This window comes from Somniosus microcephalus, chromosome 3 (genome assembly GCF_052327205.1).
Source record: "Somniosus microcephalus isolate GS21.2 chromosome 3, FLI_Smic_1.0, whole genome shotgun sequence".
Taxonomy (NCBI): domain Eukaryota; kingdom Metazoa; phylum Chordata; class Chondrichthyes; order Squaliformes; family Somniosidae; genus Somniosus; species Somniosus microcephalus.
This window is the reverse complement of record NC_140989.1, coordinates 232,904,087-232,920,617: the sequence shown is the minus strand read 5'-3', so window position 1 is coordinate 232,920,617 and position 16,531 is coordinate 232,904,087. Positions and strand designations below refer to the sequence as shown.

Below are 16,531 nucleotides of genomic sequence, written 5' to 3'. Positions count from 1 at the left end.
GCATAGCCCGGACCAGACGCCACACGTGAGGACAGACAGACAGAAGGACAGACCAGATAGACAGACAGAACGACTTCCTTTACTATATATAGATTTCCCATGATTAATGATGTGGAAGTATTAGTTAATAATCAGGTTTCAGTGAATTTTCATCAGCAACAAAAACAGACATCAGTCTACTCTCAATCATCAGCAAAGTGATGGAAGGTGTCAATCGACACTGCTATCAAGCGGCACTTACTCACCAATAACCTGCTCAACGATGCTGAGTTTGGGTTCCGCCAGGACCACTCGGCTCCAGACCTCATTACAGCCTTGGTCCAAACATGGACAAAAGAGCTGAATTCCAGAGGTGAGGTGAGAGGTAACTGCCCTTGACATCAAGGCAGCATTTGACCGAGTGTGCATAAAGGAGCCCTAGTAAAACTGAAGTCGATGGGAATCAAGGGGAAAATTTTCCACTGACTGGAGGTTTTTATTTATTCGTTTATGGGATGGGGGCATCGCTGCCAAGGCCAGCATTTATTGCCCATCCCTAAATGCCCTTGAGAAGGTGGTCGTGAGTCGCCTTGTTGAACCGCTGCAGTCCATGTGGTGAAGGTACTCCCACAATGCTGTTAGGTAGGGAGTTCCAGGATTTTGACCCCAGCGATGATGAAGGATCGGCGAATATACTTCCAAGTCAGGATGGTGTGTGACCTGGAGGGGAACTTGGAGGTAGTGGTGTTCCCTTGCGCCTGCTGCCCTTGTTCTTCTAGGTGGAAGAGATCGCGGGTTTGGGAGGTGCTGCCGAAGAAGCCTTGGTGAGTTGCTGCAGTGCATCTTGTAGATGGTACACACTGCAGCCACGGTACGCTGGTGGTGGAGGGAGTGAATGTTTAAGGTGGTGGATGGGGTGCCAATCAAGCGGGCTGCTTTGTCCTGGATGGTGTCGAGCTTCTTGAGTGTTGTTGGAGCTGCACTCATCCAGACAAGTGGAGAGCATTCCTTCACACTCCTTACTTGTGCCTTGTAGATGGTGGAAATGCTTTGTGGAGTCAGGAGGTGAAACACTCGCCACAAAATACCTAGCCTCTGGCCTGCTCTTGTTGCCACATTATTTTATGTGGCTGGTCCAGTTAACTTTCTGGTCAATGGTGACCCCCAGGATGTTGATGGTGATGGTAATGCCGTTGAATGTCAAGTGGCAGTGGTTAGACTCATGCTTGTTGGAGGTAGTCATTGCCTGGCACTTCTGTGGCGCGAATGTTACCTGCCAATAATCAGCCCAAGCCTGAACGTCGTGCAGGTCTTGTTGCATGAGGGCATGGACTGCTTCATTATCTGAGGAGTTGTGAATGGCGCTGAACACTGTGCAGTCTTCAGCGAACATCCCCATTTCTGACCTTATGTTGGAGGGAAGGTCATTGATGAAGCAGCTGAAGATGGTTGGGCCTCAGACACTGCCCTAGCACAAAGGAAGATGGTTGCGTTGGTTTTGAGGCCAATCATCTCCACCCCAGGACATCGCTGCAGGATTTCCTCAGGGCAGTGTCCTCAGTATCCTGACTTGGAAGTATATTGCTGTTCATTCATCGTCGCTGGGTCAAGATCCTGGAACTCCCTCCCTAACAGCACTATGGGAGTACCTTCATCACATGGACTGCAGAGGCTCACCATCACCTTCTCAAGGGCAATTGGGGATAGGCAATAAATGCTAACCATGCCAGCAATGTCCATATCCCATGAATGAATTTTTTTAAAGATTGATTCCGCAAAGCCTAGTGGCAGGATGGAGGCTGGTGGTAGTGTGAAGGAATAAGCAATATACCTATTCAGAAAAATACACCATTCTATGAAAGAATTCTGATTTTATTAAAACATGACATACTGGGCTTGAAAATCTAAAAGCCTCAACAATGGAAAAGCTGTAAACAGCATACAGGCTATTGAGATAAGATAAGTTGTTGATACTGAATCAATAGCCTTATTGAGGCAGAAGGTTAGAAGTTCCAGAAAGTCTAAAGCCTTGGAAAGAACACAATGGTATACCCTGTTAAAGTGACTTAAACCAACACTTCGGAAAGAATCACATAAAATTAAAGAAACATATGCCTTCGTAAAAATGACATCAAATGAAACACGAGAGACATAATTCTTAATACAACCAGCTGAGGTAACTAAGAAGAGAATGGTGCACCTGGTTGAGGTGTTTTTAATTTACACGTTGTAAAGAGACACAAACAGAAGACTTTGGTAAGAATGACATCAAATAGATGCACCAGCATTGTTTTTGTGTTAAGCTTGAGACGCCTACACAGGAGACATAATTCTTAATGCTACAAGCTGATCTAACTGTAAAAATAGCAGGGGTCAGCAGAAAAATGACTAGAGATAATTAGCTTACATCAGCAGAAAACTTCAAAGGACATACCACTGAGAAAGGGTATAAAAAATTGAACTTTCAAATGGGAAGACAGATTCGCTTCAAGGGGCAAAGCGATTCTCGGCTTCAGAGGCAAGCTCTGTAAGTCTTCAACTCTTTGTATCTCGGGGATCAAAAAGGTATTGTATTTGATTTTGGTGGATATCCTGGAATAAGACTAAGAAATGTAAAAATGTAACGAAGTTAAGATTTGAGAATAAGGATTTATGATAATATAATTGTAAGATTTTTGTATTTGGAACTGTTAATGTTGCGATTGAAACACCAACTGTAAATTACATGTTGGCTCTTTAATAAATCTATATATTTTCAGAATTGTCTCATAGTACTTCTGTATCAAACTCGCAAACTCAATCTCTGTACGCTCTTTGGTGAGGAGTTGCAGAATTCTGGGGGAGTTTTCCGGACCCTCATAATATCCGGAAGATTACAGTCTAGCTAAACTTATTAAAAGTGCTATCTGGAGGGACGGTAACATCTTCAGGTTGTTCCTTTCTTTAGGGAGAGATAGTCTGGACCTTTAGACCCAATTAGGCGTCTTTAGGATTCAGCTACCTCTAACTTTAGTTGAAAGTGAACGTCTGGGGAATACGTCTGATCTGGGGTAGCCCTAAAGGGGCTATGACTAGTCATTTTCCCCTTCAGTAGGCGTGGAACATAAAATCAGATATGTAACCACATGCATCCAACTCACTGCATATAGCATTTCCTGCACACTTTTTCAGGAAGCACAATGAGGCCACACTGCAGAAATGTGTATGCCACATTTATATAGTGTATTTGTTTAAATGGGGGCCCATAGCTGAATTTTCACAACTTTGGGCAACTTTCTGCCCCCAGTATGCACCTTGCCCATACATAATGGGATGCAGGACTGTTAAATGGGCAAAGCCCACATTTGAGTGCTTCTAAAATCAATGTTGCTGTCCTTTCAGTTATTGTTGATGTGCAGTCAAGTTTGGACCCCTGGCACAGCACTGAAATGGCCCTAATAAAAGTAACAAATGGCATCCTCTGTGACAGTGACAACGGTACATATTCCCTCCCATTCCTCCTGAACCTCTCAGTAGCATTTGACACAGTCGACCACATCATCCTCCACCAACGCCTCTGCTCCTTTGTCCAGCTCCGGGAGAAATGCCTTCGCTTGGTTCCATTCTTACCTATCGAATCGTACTAGAGCAATGGCTTCTCTGCTCACCCCTGCACCGTTTTCTCTGGAGTTTCCTAAGGATCTATCCTTGGCACCTCCTCTTCCTCAGCTATCTGCTGCCCCTTGACGACATCATCTGCAGGCTTGGGGTCAGCTTCCACATGTACATTGTCGACATCCAGCTGTACCTCTGCACCACTCCAGTACCTCCGCTGTTAGACTACCAGTCCAGTATCCAGACTTCAGCCCCTGCCACAAACTGTGTACCCTTGCCACCGATTCCATCCTCCTTCCTGGCCACTGTCTCAGGTTGAACCAAACTGCTTCCAACCTCAGAATCTTATTAGATCTTGACCTGAGCTTCTCTCCATCACATGGATCGCCTACATTCACCTCCATATCATCACCCTTCTCCATCTCGCCTCAGTGAAACATGCCTTTGTTACTTCTGGACTCAACTATTCCAGTGCACCCCTAGCCAGCCTCCCATCCACCATGCTCTGTAAACTTCAGTTCATCCAAAGCTCTGTTGCCCATATCCTATCCTGCACCAGGTCCCGCCCACACAGCACTGCTATATTTGCTGACCCACCGTCACCCAATGCCTCAAATTTAAAATTCTCATCCTTATAATTCCCTTCATGGCCTTTTCCCCTCCCGGTCTTTGCTTCCTCTTCCTGTCTCTAAATTGTCACACTGCTCATCCGACATCCAGTACTGGATGAGCAGAAATTTCCTCCAGCTAAATATTGGGACGAACGAAGCCATTGTCTTCGGTCCCTGCCACAAACTCCGTTCCCCAGCCACCGACTCCATCTCTCTCCCTGTCCACTGTCTGAGGCTGGAACAGATTGTTCACAACCTTGGTGTCGTATTTGACCCTGAGATGAGCTTCCGACCACATAGCCACGCCATCACGAAGAACACCTATTTCCACCTCCGTAACATCGCCCGACTCCGCCCCTGCCTCAGCTCCTCTGCTCCTGAAACCCTCATCCTTGCCTTTCCCACCTCTAGACTTGACTATCCCAATGTACTCCTGGCATCCATAAACTTGAGATCATCCAAAACTCTGCTGCCCGTGTCCTAACTTGCACAAAGTCTTGTTCACCCATCACCCCTGTGCTCGCTGGTTTACATTGGCTCCCAGTTAAGCAACACCTCAATTTTAAAATTCTCATCCTTGTTTTCAAATCCCTCCGTAGCCTTGCCCCTCCCTATCCCTGTAATCTCCTCCAGCCCCACAACCCTCCGAGATAACTGCAGTCCTCCAAATTCTGGCCTCCTGAGCATTTCCGATTTTAATTGCTCCACCATTGGTGCAATGGTGGAGCATTCAGCTGCCAAGACTCTAAGCTCTGGACTTCCCTCCCTAAATCTCTCCACCTCTCTACCTGTTTCCTGCTTTAAGACGCTCCTTAAAAGCTACCTCTTTGACCAAGCTTTTGGTCACCTGCTCTAACATCCTTCTGTGGCTCAGTGTCAAATTTTGTTTGATAACGCTCCTGTGAAGCGTCTTGGGACGTTTTACTACATTAAAGGTGCTATATAAATACAAGTTGTTGTTCAGCCCCACCCACCACCAGAACTCACGGTTCCTTCAATTCTTTCCTCTTGTGCATTCCTCCCTCCCTTCACCCAACCTTTGGTGGCCATGCCTTCAGTCACCTCGGCCCTGCCTCTGGAATTCCCTTTTAAACCTCTCTGCCTCTTCACCTCCCTCTCCTCCTTAAAGATGCTCCTTCAAACCAACCTCTTTTGTTGGCACTATATAGATGCAGTGGGGCCCCAAATGTGGTTGCCGCCCAGGGCCCCAAGAATTTTTATTCCAGGTCTGATTAATAAACTGATATTACAATATTTCAGTAAAGCATATATTCGCATAGCAGTAATATATATTATCCCTCATTGTGTGTTTATTCCCTAGTCTTTAGCTGTCACTTCATGTTTTCTTTCTCCAGCTTGAGATTGTCACCTGCGCATGAGCCAAGTAGTTCATTGGTCGTTTTAGAGTGGGACCACACAGAACCTGCAATTGGAGTGAAGATTGTGGACTATCTGATCAGCTTGGAAAGGGTCACCATCACGGATCGAGCAGAAATGTCCAAAGTGGAGACAGGTAAGTCTGGTCCAAGTTTGCCAAAAGGGTTAAAGATGGAGAGAGGTGAGAGTTGTTGTGTAAGCTTGGCCTGTATTAAAAATGTGTCCCTGAGGAATTTTCAAACAATGTTTGACTTTCCTATTTTTACAGGGAATGTAAAATTACCAACAGAACCGTTCAAGGTGAAGTAAATGCACAGGGACGAACGGGAAGTTTAAAGTATTTGTTCAGAAAAGAACTTGTACTAGAAATGACAAAGTGGTCTTAAAATTTAAAGTCAAGGCACAATTCTTTGGACATTGAAAGTAGCATGGATAATCCTTTTTTAAATAAAATCAATTTTGCCTACAATTTGCTGTATGGTAGACACTCAAGTTTTGCTTTGTTGCTAACTTGACAGTTCTGAATACACTCAAACATGACTCAGATTTTGGCCCATCCAGGTGAAAGATGCTAAGGTTTGGCTCAGTTACTGACCTATCTGGATGCAAAAGAATTCAGACTTTGTCGACCTATTGACCAGTCTGGATTTAAAGAAGCTCAAATATGGCTCAGCTACTGACTGACCTATCTGGGTTTAAGTGTGTTTGGATTTGATTCAATTACTGACCTATTTGGGTTTAAGTATGATTGGATTTGACTCATCTATTGACCTATCTGGGTTTAAATATGTTTGGATTTGGTTCAGTTACTGACCTATCTGGGTTTAACTATGTTTGGATTTGGTTCAGTTACTGACCTATCTGGGTTTAAGTATGTTTGGACTTGACTCAGTTATTGACCTATCTGGGTTTAAGTATGTTTGGATTTTGCTCATTTATTGACCTATCTGGGTTTAAGTATGTTTGGATTTGACTCATTTATTGACCTATCTGGGTTCAAGTATGTTTGGATTTGACTCAGTTACTGACCTTTCTGAGTTTAAGTATGTTTGGAATTGACTCAGTTACTGACCTATCTGGGTTTAAGTATGTTTGGATTTGGCTCATTTATTGACCTATCTGGGTTTAAATATATTTGGATTTGACTCAGTTACTGACCTATCTGTCTTTAAGTATGTTTGGATTTGACTCAGTTACTGACCAATCTGGGTTTAAATATGTTTGGATTTGACTCATTTATTGACCTATCTGGGTTTTAGTATGTTTGGATTTGACTCAGTTACTGACCTATCTGAGTTTAAGTATGTTTGGAATTGACTCAGTTACTGACCTATCTGGGTTTAAGTATGTTTGGATTTGGCTCATTTATTGACCTATCTGGGTTTAAATATATTTGGATTTGACTCAGTTACTGACCTATCTGTCTTTAAGTATGTTTGGATTTGACTCAGTTACTGACCAATCTGGGTTTAAATATGTTTGGATTTGGCTCAGTTATTCACCTATCCGGGTTTATGTATGTTTGGATTTGACTCATTTATTGACCTATCTGGGTTTTAGTATGTTTGGATTTGACTCAGTTATTGACCTATCCGGGTTTACGTATGTTTGGATTTGACTCATTTATTGACCTATCTGGGTTTTAGGATGTTTGGATTTGACTCAGTTATTGACCTATCTGGGTTTAAGTATGTTTCGATTTGACTCAGTTACTGACCTATCCGGGTTTAACTATGTTTTGCATTTGGCTCATTTATTGGTCTATCTGGGTTTAAATATGTTTGGATTTGGTTCAGTTATTGACCTATCTGGATTTAAGTATGTTTGGATGGAACTCTGTTACTGACCTATCTGGGTTTAAGTATGTTTGGATTTGGCTCATTTATTGACCTATCTGGGTTTAAGTATGTTTGGATTTGACTGATTACTGAATTGTCGGGGTTTAAGTATTTTTGGATTTCACTCAGTTACTGACCTATCTGGGTTTAAGTATGTTTGGATTTGGTTCAGTTACTGACCTATCGGGATTTAAGTATGTTTGGATTTGACTCAGTTACTGACCTATCTGGGGTTAAGTATGTTTGGACTTGACTCATTTTTGACCTATCTGGGTTTCAATATGTTCGGATTTGGTTCAGTTACTGACCTATCTGGGTTTAAGTATGTTTGGATTTGGCTCATTTATTGACCTATCGGGGTTTAAGTATGTTTGGATTCGATTCAGTTACTGACTTATCGGGATTTAAGTATGTTTGGATTTGACTCAGTTACTGGCCTATCTGGCTTTAAGTATGTTTGGATTTGACTCCGTTACTGACCTATCTGGGTTTAAGTAAGTTTGGATTTGACTCAGTTACAGACCTATCTGGGTTTAAGTATGTTTGGATTTGACTCATTTATTGACCTATCTGGTTTCAAGTATGTTTGGATTTGACTCAGTTACTGACCTTTCTGGGTTTAAGTATGTTTGGAATTGACTCAGTTACTGACCTATCTGGGTTTAAGTATGTTTGGATTTGGCTCATTTATTGACCTATCTGGGTTTAAATATATTTGGATTTGACTCAGTTACTGACCTATCTGTCTTTAAGTATGTTTGGATTTGACTCAGTTACTGACCAATCTGGGTTTAAATATGTTTGGATTTGGCTCAGTTATTGACCTATCCGGGTTTACGTATGTTTGGATTTGACTCATTGATTGACCTATCTGGGTTTTAGTATAACAACAGAAAATGCTGGAAAAACTCAGCAAGTCAGGCAACATCCGTGGAGAGAAATTTGAGTTGACGTTTCGGGTTTGACCCTTCTTAGTATGTTTGGATTTGACTCAGTTATTGACCTATCTGGGTTTAAGTATGTTTCGATTTGACTCAGTTACTGACCTATCCGGGTTTAACTATGTTTTGCATTTGGCTCATTTATTGGCCTATCTGGGTTTAAATATGTTTGGATTTGGTTCAGTTATTGACCTATCTGGATTTAAGTATGTTTGGATGGAACTCTGTTACTGACCTATCTGGGTTTAAGTATGTTTGGATTTGGCTCATTTATTGACCTATCTGGGTTTAAGTATGTTTGGATTTGACTGATTACTGACTTGTCGGGGTTTAAGTATGTTTGGATTTCACTCAGTTACTGACCTATCTGGGTTTAAGTATGTTTGGATTTGGTTCAGTTACTGACCTATCGGGATTTATGTATGTTTGGATTTGACTCAGTTACTGACCTATCTGGGGTTAAGTATGTTTGGACTTGACTCATTTTTGACCTATCTGGATTTCAATATGTTCGGATTTGCTTCAGTTACTGACCTATCTGGGTTTAAGTATGTTTGGATTTGGCTCATTTATTGACCTATCGGGGTTTAAGTATGTTTGGATTCGACTCAGTTACTGACTTATCGGGATTTAAGTATGTTTGGATTTGACTCAGTTACTGGCCGATCTGGCTTTAAGTATGTTTGGATTTGACTCAGTTACTGACCTATCGGGGTTTAAGTATGTTTGGATTTGACTCCGTTACTGACCTATCTGGGTTTAAGTAAGTTTGGATTTGACTCAGTTACTGACCTATCTGGGTTTAAGTATGTTTGGGTTTGGTTCAGTTACTGACCTATCGGGGTTTAAGTATGTTTGGATTTGACGAAGTTACTGACCTATCGGGGTTTAAGTATGTTTGGATTTGATTCATTTATTGACCTATCTGGGTTTAAGTGTGTTTGGATTTGGCTCATTTATTGATCTATCTGGGTTTAAGTATGTTTGGATTTGACTCAGTTACTGAACTATCTGGGTTTTAAGTATGTTTGGCTTTGGCTCAGTTACTGACCTATCTGGTTTTAAATACGTTTGGACTTGACTCAGTTACTGACCTTTCCGGGTTTAAGTTTGTTTGGATTTGGCTCATTGATTGACCTATCTGGGTTTAAGTATGTTTGGATTTGGTTCAGCTATTGTCCTATCTGGGTTTAAGTATGTTTGGATTTGACTCCGTTACTGACCTATCTGGGTTTAAGTATATTTGGATTTGACTCAGTTACTGACCTATCTGGGTTTAAGTATGCTTGGATTTGGTTCAGTTACTGACCTATCGGGATATAAGTATGTTTGGATTTGGCTCAGTTATTGACCTATCTGGGTTTAAGTATGTTTGGATTTGGCTCAGTTACTGACCTATCGGTGTTTAAGTTTGTTTGTATTTACTCATTTATTGACCTATCTGGGTTTAAGTATGTTTGGATTTGACTCAGTTGTTGACCTATCTGGGTTTAAGTATGTTTGGATTTGACTCAGATACTGACATATCTGGGTTTAAGTATGTTTGGATTTGGCTCAGTTATTGACCTATCTGGGTTTAAGTATGTTTGGATTTGGTTCAGTTACTGACCAATTGGGGTTTAAGTATGTTTGGTTTTAACTCATTTATTGACCTATCTGGGTTTAAGTATGTTTGGATTTGACTCATTTACTGACCTATGTGGGCTAAATTAAGTTTGGATTTGACTCATTTATTGACCTATCTGGGTTTAAGTATGTTTGGATTTGGTTCAGTTACTGACCTATCTGGGTTTAAGTATGTTTGGATTTGACTCTGTTATTGACCGATTTGGGTTAATGTATGTTTGGATTTGACTCAATTACTTACCTATCTGGGTTTAAGTGTGTTTGGATTTGACTCAGTTACTGACCTATCTGGGTTTAAGTATGTTTGGATTTGACTCATTTACTGACCTATCTGGGTTTAAGTATGTTTGGATTTGACTCAGTTCTTGACCTCTCCGAGTTTAAGTATGTTTGGATTTGATTCAGTTATTGACCTATCTGGGTTTAAGTATGTTTGGACTGGACTCAGTTACTGACCTATCCGGGTTTAAGTATGTTTGGATTTGACTCATTTATTGACTCATCGGGGTTTAAGTATGTTTGGATTTAACTCAGTTACTGACCTATCTGGGTTTAAGTATGTTTGGATTTGGTTCAGTTTCTGACTTATTGGGGCTTAAGTATGTTTGGATTTGTCTCATTTACTTACCTATCTGGGTTTAAGTATGTTGGGATTTGACTCAGTTACTGACCTATTCGGGTTTATGTATGTTTGGATGTGGCTCATTTATTGACCTATCTGGGTTAAAGTATGTTTGGATTTGACTCAGTTACTGACCTATCTGGGTTTAAGTATGTTTGGATTTGACTCAGTTACTGACCTATCTGGGTTTAAGTATGTTTGGATTTGGTTCAGTTATTGACCTATCTGGGTTTCGGTATATTTGGATTTGACTCAGTTACTGACCTATCTGGGTTTAAGTATGTTTGGATTTGACCTAGTTACTGACTTATTGGGGTTTAAGTATGTTTGGATTTGACTCAGTTAATGACCTATCTGGGTTTAAGTATGTTTGGTTTTGGTTCAGTTACTGACCTATCTGGTTTTAAATATGTTTGGACTTGACTCAGTTACTGACCTATCCGGGTTTAAATATATTTGGATTTGGCTCATTTATTGACCTATCTGGGTTTAAGTATGTTTGTATTTGGCTAATTTATTGACCTATCTGGGTTTAAGTATGTTTGGGTTTGACTCAGTTACTGAACTATCTGGGTTTAAGTATGTTTGGATTTGACTCAGTTACTGACCTATCTGGGTTTAAGTATGTTTGGATTTAACTCAGTTACTGACCTATCTGGATTTAAGTATGTTTGGATTTGACTCAGTTACTGACCTATCGGGGATTAAGTATGTTTGGATTTGACTCAGCTATTGACCTATCTGGGTTTAATTATGTTTGGATTTGACTCAGTTACTGACGTATCCGGGTTTAATAAGTTTGGATTTGACTCAGTTACTGACCTATCTGGGTTTAAATATGTTTGGATTTGGCTCAGTTATTGACCTATCTGGCTTTAAGTATGTTTGGATTTGACTCAGTTACTGACCTATCGGGGTTTAAGTATGTTTGGATTTGACTCCGTTACTGACCTATCTGGGTTTAATAAGTTTGGATTTGACTCAGTTACAGACCTATCTGGGTTTAAGTATGTTTGGATTTGGTTCAGTTACTGAACTATCTGGGTTTAAGTATGTTTGGATTTGACTCAGTTACTGACCTATCTGGTTTTAAATACGTTTGGACTTGACTCAGTTACTGACCTTTCCGGGTTTAAGTATCTTTGGATTTGGCTCATTGATTGACCTTTCTGGGTTTAAGTATGTTTGGATTTGACTCAGTTCCTGACCTATCTCGGTTTAAGTATGTTTGGATTTGGTTCAGTTATTGACCTATCTGGGTTTAAGTATGTTTGGATTTGACTCAGTTACTATCCTATCTGGGTTTAAGTATGTTTGGATTTGGTTCAGTTATTGACCTATCTGGGTTTAATTATGTTTGGATTTGTCTCATTTATTGACCTCACTGGGCTAACGTATTTTTGGATTTGACTCAGTTACTGACATATTGGGGTTTAAGTATGTTTGGATTTGACTCAGTTACTGACCTATCTGCGTTTAAGTATGTTTGGATTTGACTCAGTTACTGACCTATCTGGGTTTAAGTATGTTTGGATTTGGTTGAGTTACTGACCTGTCGGGATTTAAGTATGTTTGGATTTGGCTCAGTTATTGACCTATCTGGGTTTAAGTATGTTTGGATTTGACTCAGTTCCTGACCTATCTGGGTTTAAGTATGTTTGGATTTGACTCATTTATTGACCTATCTGGGTTTAAATATGTTTGGATTTGACTCAGTTACTGACCTATCTGCGTTTAAGTATGTTTGGATTTGACTCAGATACTGACCTATCTGGGTTTAAGTATGTTTGGATTTGACTCATTTACTGACCTATCTGGGTTTAAGTATGTTTGGATTTGACTCAGTTGTTGACCTATCTGGGTTTAAGTATGTTTGGATTTGACTCAGTTACAGACCTATCTGGGTTTAAGTATGTTTGGATTTGACTCATTTACTGACCTATCTGGGTTTAAGTATGTTTGGATTTGACTCAGTTATTGACCTCTCCGGGTTTAAGTATGTTTGGATTTGATTCAGTTATTGACCTATCTGGGTATAAGTATGTTTGGATTTAACTCAGTTACTGACCTATCGCGGATTAAGTATGTTTGAATTTGACTCAGTTACTGACCTTTCTGGGTTTAAGTATGTTTGGATTTGACTCAGTTGTTGACCTATCTGGGTTTAAGTATGTTTGGATTTGACTAAGTAACTGACCTATCTGGGTTTAAGTATGTTTGGATTTGACTCATTTACTGACCTATCTGGGTTTAAGTATGTTTGGATTTGATTCAGTTATTGACCTCTCCGGGTTTAAGTATGTTTGGATTTGATTCAGTTATTGACCTATCTGGGTTTAAGTATGTTTGGATTTAACTCAGTTGCTGACCTATCTGGATTTAAGTATGTTTGGATTTGACTCAGTTACTGACCTATCGGGGATTAAGTATGTTTGGATTTGACTCAGCTATTGACCTATCTGGGTTTAATTATGTTTGGATTTGACTCAGTTACTGACCTATCTGGGTTTAAAAATATTTGGATTTGGCTCATTTATTGATCTATCTGGGTTTAAGTATGTTTGGGTTTGACTCAGTTACTGACCTATCTGGGTTTAAGTATTTTTGGATTTGACTCATTTATTTACTCATCGGGGTTTAAGTATGTTTTGATTTCACTCAGTTACTGACCTATCTGGCTTTAAATATGTTTGGATTTGGCTCTTTGATTGACTTTTCGGGGTTTGGTATGTTTGTATTTGACTCAGTTACTGACTTATCGGGGTTTAAGTATGTTTGGATTTGGTTCAGTTACTGACTTATTGGGGCTTAAGTATGTTTGGATTTGTCTCATTTTTTTACCTATCTGGGTTTAAGTATGTTGGGATTTGACTCAGTTACTGACCTATCCGGGTTTATGTATGTTTGGATTTGGCTCATTTATTGACCTATCTGGGTTTAAGTATGTTTGGATTTGACTCAGTTACTGACCTATCTGGGTTTAAGTATGTTTGGATTTGACTCAGTTACTGACCTATCTGGGTTTAAGTATGTTTGGATTTGGTTCAGTTATTGACCTATCTGGGTTTAAGTAAGTTTGGATTTGAATCATTTATTGACCTATCTGGGTATACTTATATTTGGATTTGACTCAGTTACTGACCTATCTGGGTTTAACTATGTTTGGATTTGCCTCAGTTCCTGACTTATCGGGGTTTAAGTATGTGTAGATTTCACTCAGTTACTGCCCTATCTGGGTTTCGGTATGTTTGAATTTGACTCAGTTACTGACTATCTGGGTTGCAGCATGTTTGGATTTGGTTCAGTTACTGACCTATCTGGGTTTAAGTATGTTTGGATTTGACTCAGTTACTGACTTATTGGGGTTTAAGTATGTTTGGATTTGACTCAGTTACTGACCTATTGGGGTTTAAGTATGTTTGGATTTGGTTCAGTTCCTGACCTTTCTGGTTTTAAATATGTTTGGACTTGACTCAGTTACTGACGTATCCGGGTTTAAATATGTTTGCATTTGGCTCATTTATTGACCTATCTGGGTGTAAGTGTGTTTGGATTTGGCTAATTTACTGACCTATCTGGGTTTAAGTATGTTTGGATTTGACTCATTTATTGATCTATCTGGGTTTAAGTATGTTTGGATTTCACTCAGTTACTGAACTATCTGGGTTTCGGTATGTTTGGATTTAACTCAGTTACTGACCTATCTGGGTTTAAGTATGTTTGGATTTGACTCAGTTACTGACCTATCGGGGATTAAGTATGTTTGGATTTGACTCAGTTACTGACCTTTCTGGGTTTAAGTATGTTTGGATTTGACTCAGTTATTGACCTATCTGGGTTTACGTATGTTTGGATTTGACTCAGTTACTGACTTATTGGGGTTTAAGTATGTTTGGATTTGACTCAGTTACTGACCTATCTGGGTTTAAGTATGTTTGGATTTGGTTCAGTTACTGACCTTTCTGGTTTTAAATATGTTTGGACTTGACTCAGTTACTGACCTATCCGGGTTTAAATATGTTTGGATTTGGCTCATTTATTGACCTATCTGGGTTTAAGTATGTTTGGATTTGACTCAGTAACTGAACTATCTGGTTTTAAGTATGTTTGGATTTGACTCAGTTACTGACCTATCTGGTTTTAAATATGTTTGGACTTGACTCAGTTACTGACCTATCCGGGTTTAAGTATGTTTGGATTTGACTCATTTATTGACTTATCGGGGTTTAAGTTTGTTTGGATTTCACTCAGTTACTGACCCATCTGGGTTTAAGTATGTTTGGATTTGACTCATTTATTGACTTATCGGGGTTTAAGTATGTTTGGTTTTAACTCAGTTACTGACCTATTGGGGTTTAAGTATGATTGGAATTGGCTCATTTATTGAACTCTCTGGGTTTAATTATGTTTGGAATGGGCTCATTTATTGACCTATCTGGGTTTAAGTATGTTTGGATTTGGTTCAGTTATTGTCCTATCTGGGTTTAAGTATGTTTGGATTTGACTCAGTTACCGACCTATCTGGGTTTAAATATGTTTGGATTTGGTTGAGTTACTGACCTATCGGGATTTAAGTATGTTTGGATTTGGCTCAGTTATTGACCTATCTGGGTTTAAGTATGTTTGGTTTTGACTCAGTTACTGACCTATCTGGGTTTAAGTATGTTTGGATTTGACTCATTTATTGACCTATCTGGGTTTAAATATGTTTGGATTTGACTCAGTTACTGACCTATCTGCGTTTAAGTATGTTTGGATTTGACTCAGTTATTGACCTATCTGGGTTTAAGTATGTTTGCATTAGACTCAGTTACTGACCTATCGGTGTTTAAGTTTGTTTGGATTTGACTCATTTATTGACCTATCTGGGTTTAAGTGTGTTTGGACTTGACTCTGTTACTGACCTATCTGTGTTTAAATATGTTTGGATTTGGCTCATTTATTGACTTATCGGGGTTTAGGTATGTTTGAATTTGACTCAGTTACCGACTTATCGGGGTTTAATTATGTTTGGATTTGACTCATTTACTGACCTATCTGGGTTTAAGTATGTTTGGATTTGACTCAGTTATTGACCTCTCCGGGTTTAAGTATGTTTGGATTTGGTTCAGTTATTGACCTATCTGGGTTTAAGTATGTTTGGATTTGACTCATTTATTGACCGGTCTGGATTTAAGTATGTTTGGATTTGAATCATTTATTGACCTATCTGGGTTTACGTATATTTGGATTTGACTCAGTTACTGACCTATCTGGGTTTAACTATGTTTGGATTTGCCTCAGTTCCTGACTTATCGGGGTTTAAGTATGTTTAGATTTCACTCAGTTTACCTATCTGGGTTTAAGTATGTTTGTATTTGGCTAATTTATTGACCTATCTGGGTTTAAGTATGTTTGGATTTGGCTCAGTAACTGAACTATCTGGGTTTACGTATGTTTGGATTTGACTCAGTTACTGACCTATCTGGTTTTAAATATGTTTGGAGTTGAGTCAGTTACTGACCTATCCGGGTTTAAGTATGTTTGGATTTGACACATTTATTGACTTATCGGGGTTTAAGTATGTTTGGATTTCACTCAGTTACTGACCTATCTGGGTTTAAGTATGTTTGGATTTGACTCTTTTATTGACTTATCGGGGTTTAGGTATGTTTGGATTTGACTCAGTTACTGACTTATCGGGGTTTATGTATGTTTGGATTTGACTCAGTTGCTGACCTATCTGGGTTTAAGTATGTTTGGATTTGACTCTTTTATTGACTTATCGGGGTTTAGGTATGTTTGGATTTGACTCAGTTACTGACTTATCGGGGTTTAAGTATGTTTGGATTTGACTCAGTTACTGACCTATCTGGGTTTAAGTATGTTTGGATTTGACTCAGTTATTGACCTTTCTGGGTTTAAGTATGTTTGGATTTAGTTCAGTTGCTGACCTATTGGGGT

The 16,531-nt window shown here is 39.6% G+C and overlaps 1 protein-coding gene across 1 annotated transcript in view; it reads left to right on the top strand.

Annotated features, from left to right (window-relative positions):
- The window catches only part of astn1 (astrotactin 1), a 3,287,998-nt gene that overhangs the window by 2,616,007 nt on the left and 655,460 nt on the right, over window positions 1-16,531 (top strand). Inside the window, exon 17 of the mRNA XM_085982255.1 lies at window positions 5,540-5,697. Within this exon, the coding sequence (XP_085838381.1) occupies window positions 5,540-5,697 (158 nt within the window). The remainder of the gene's footprint in view (window positions 1-5,539; window positions 5,698-16,531) is intronic.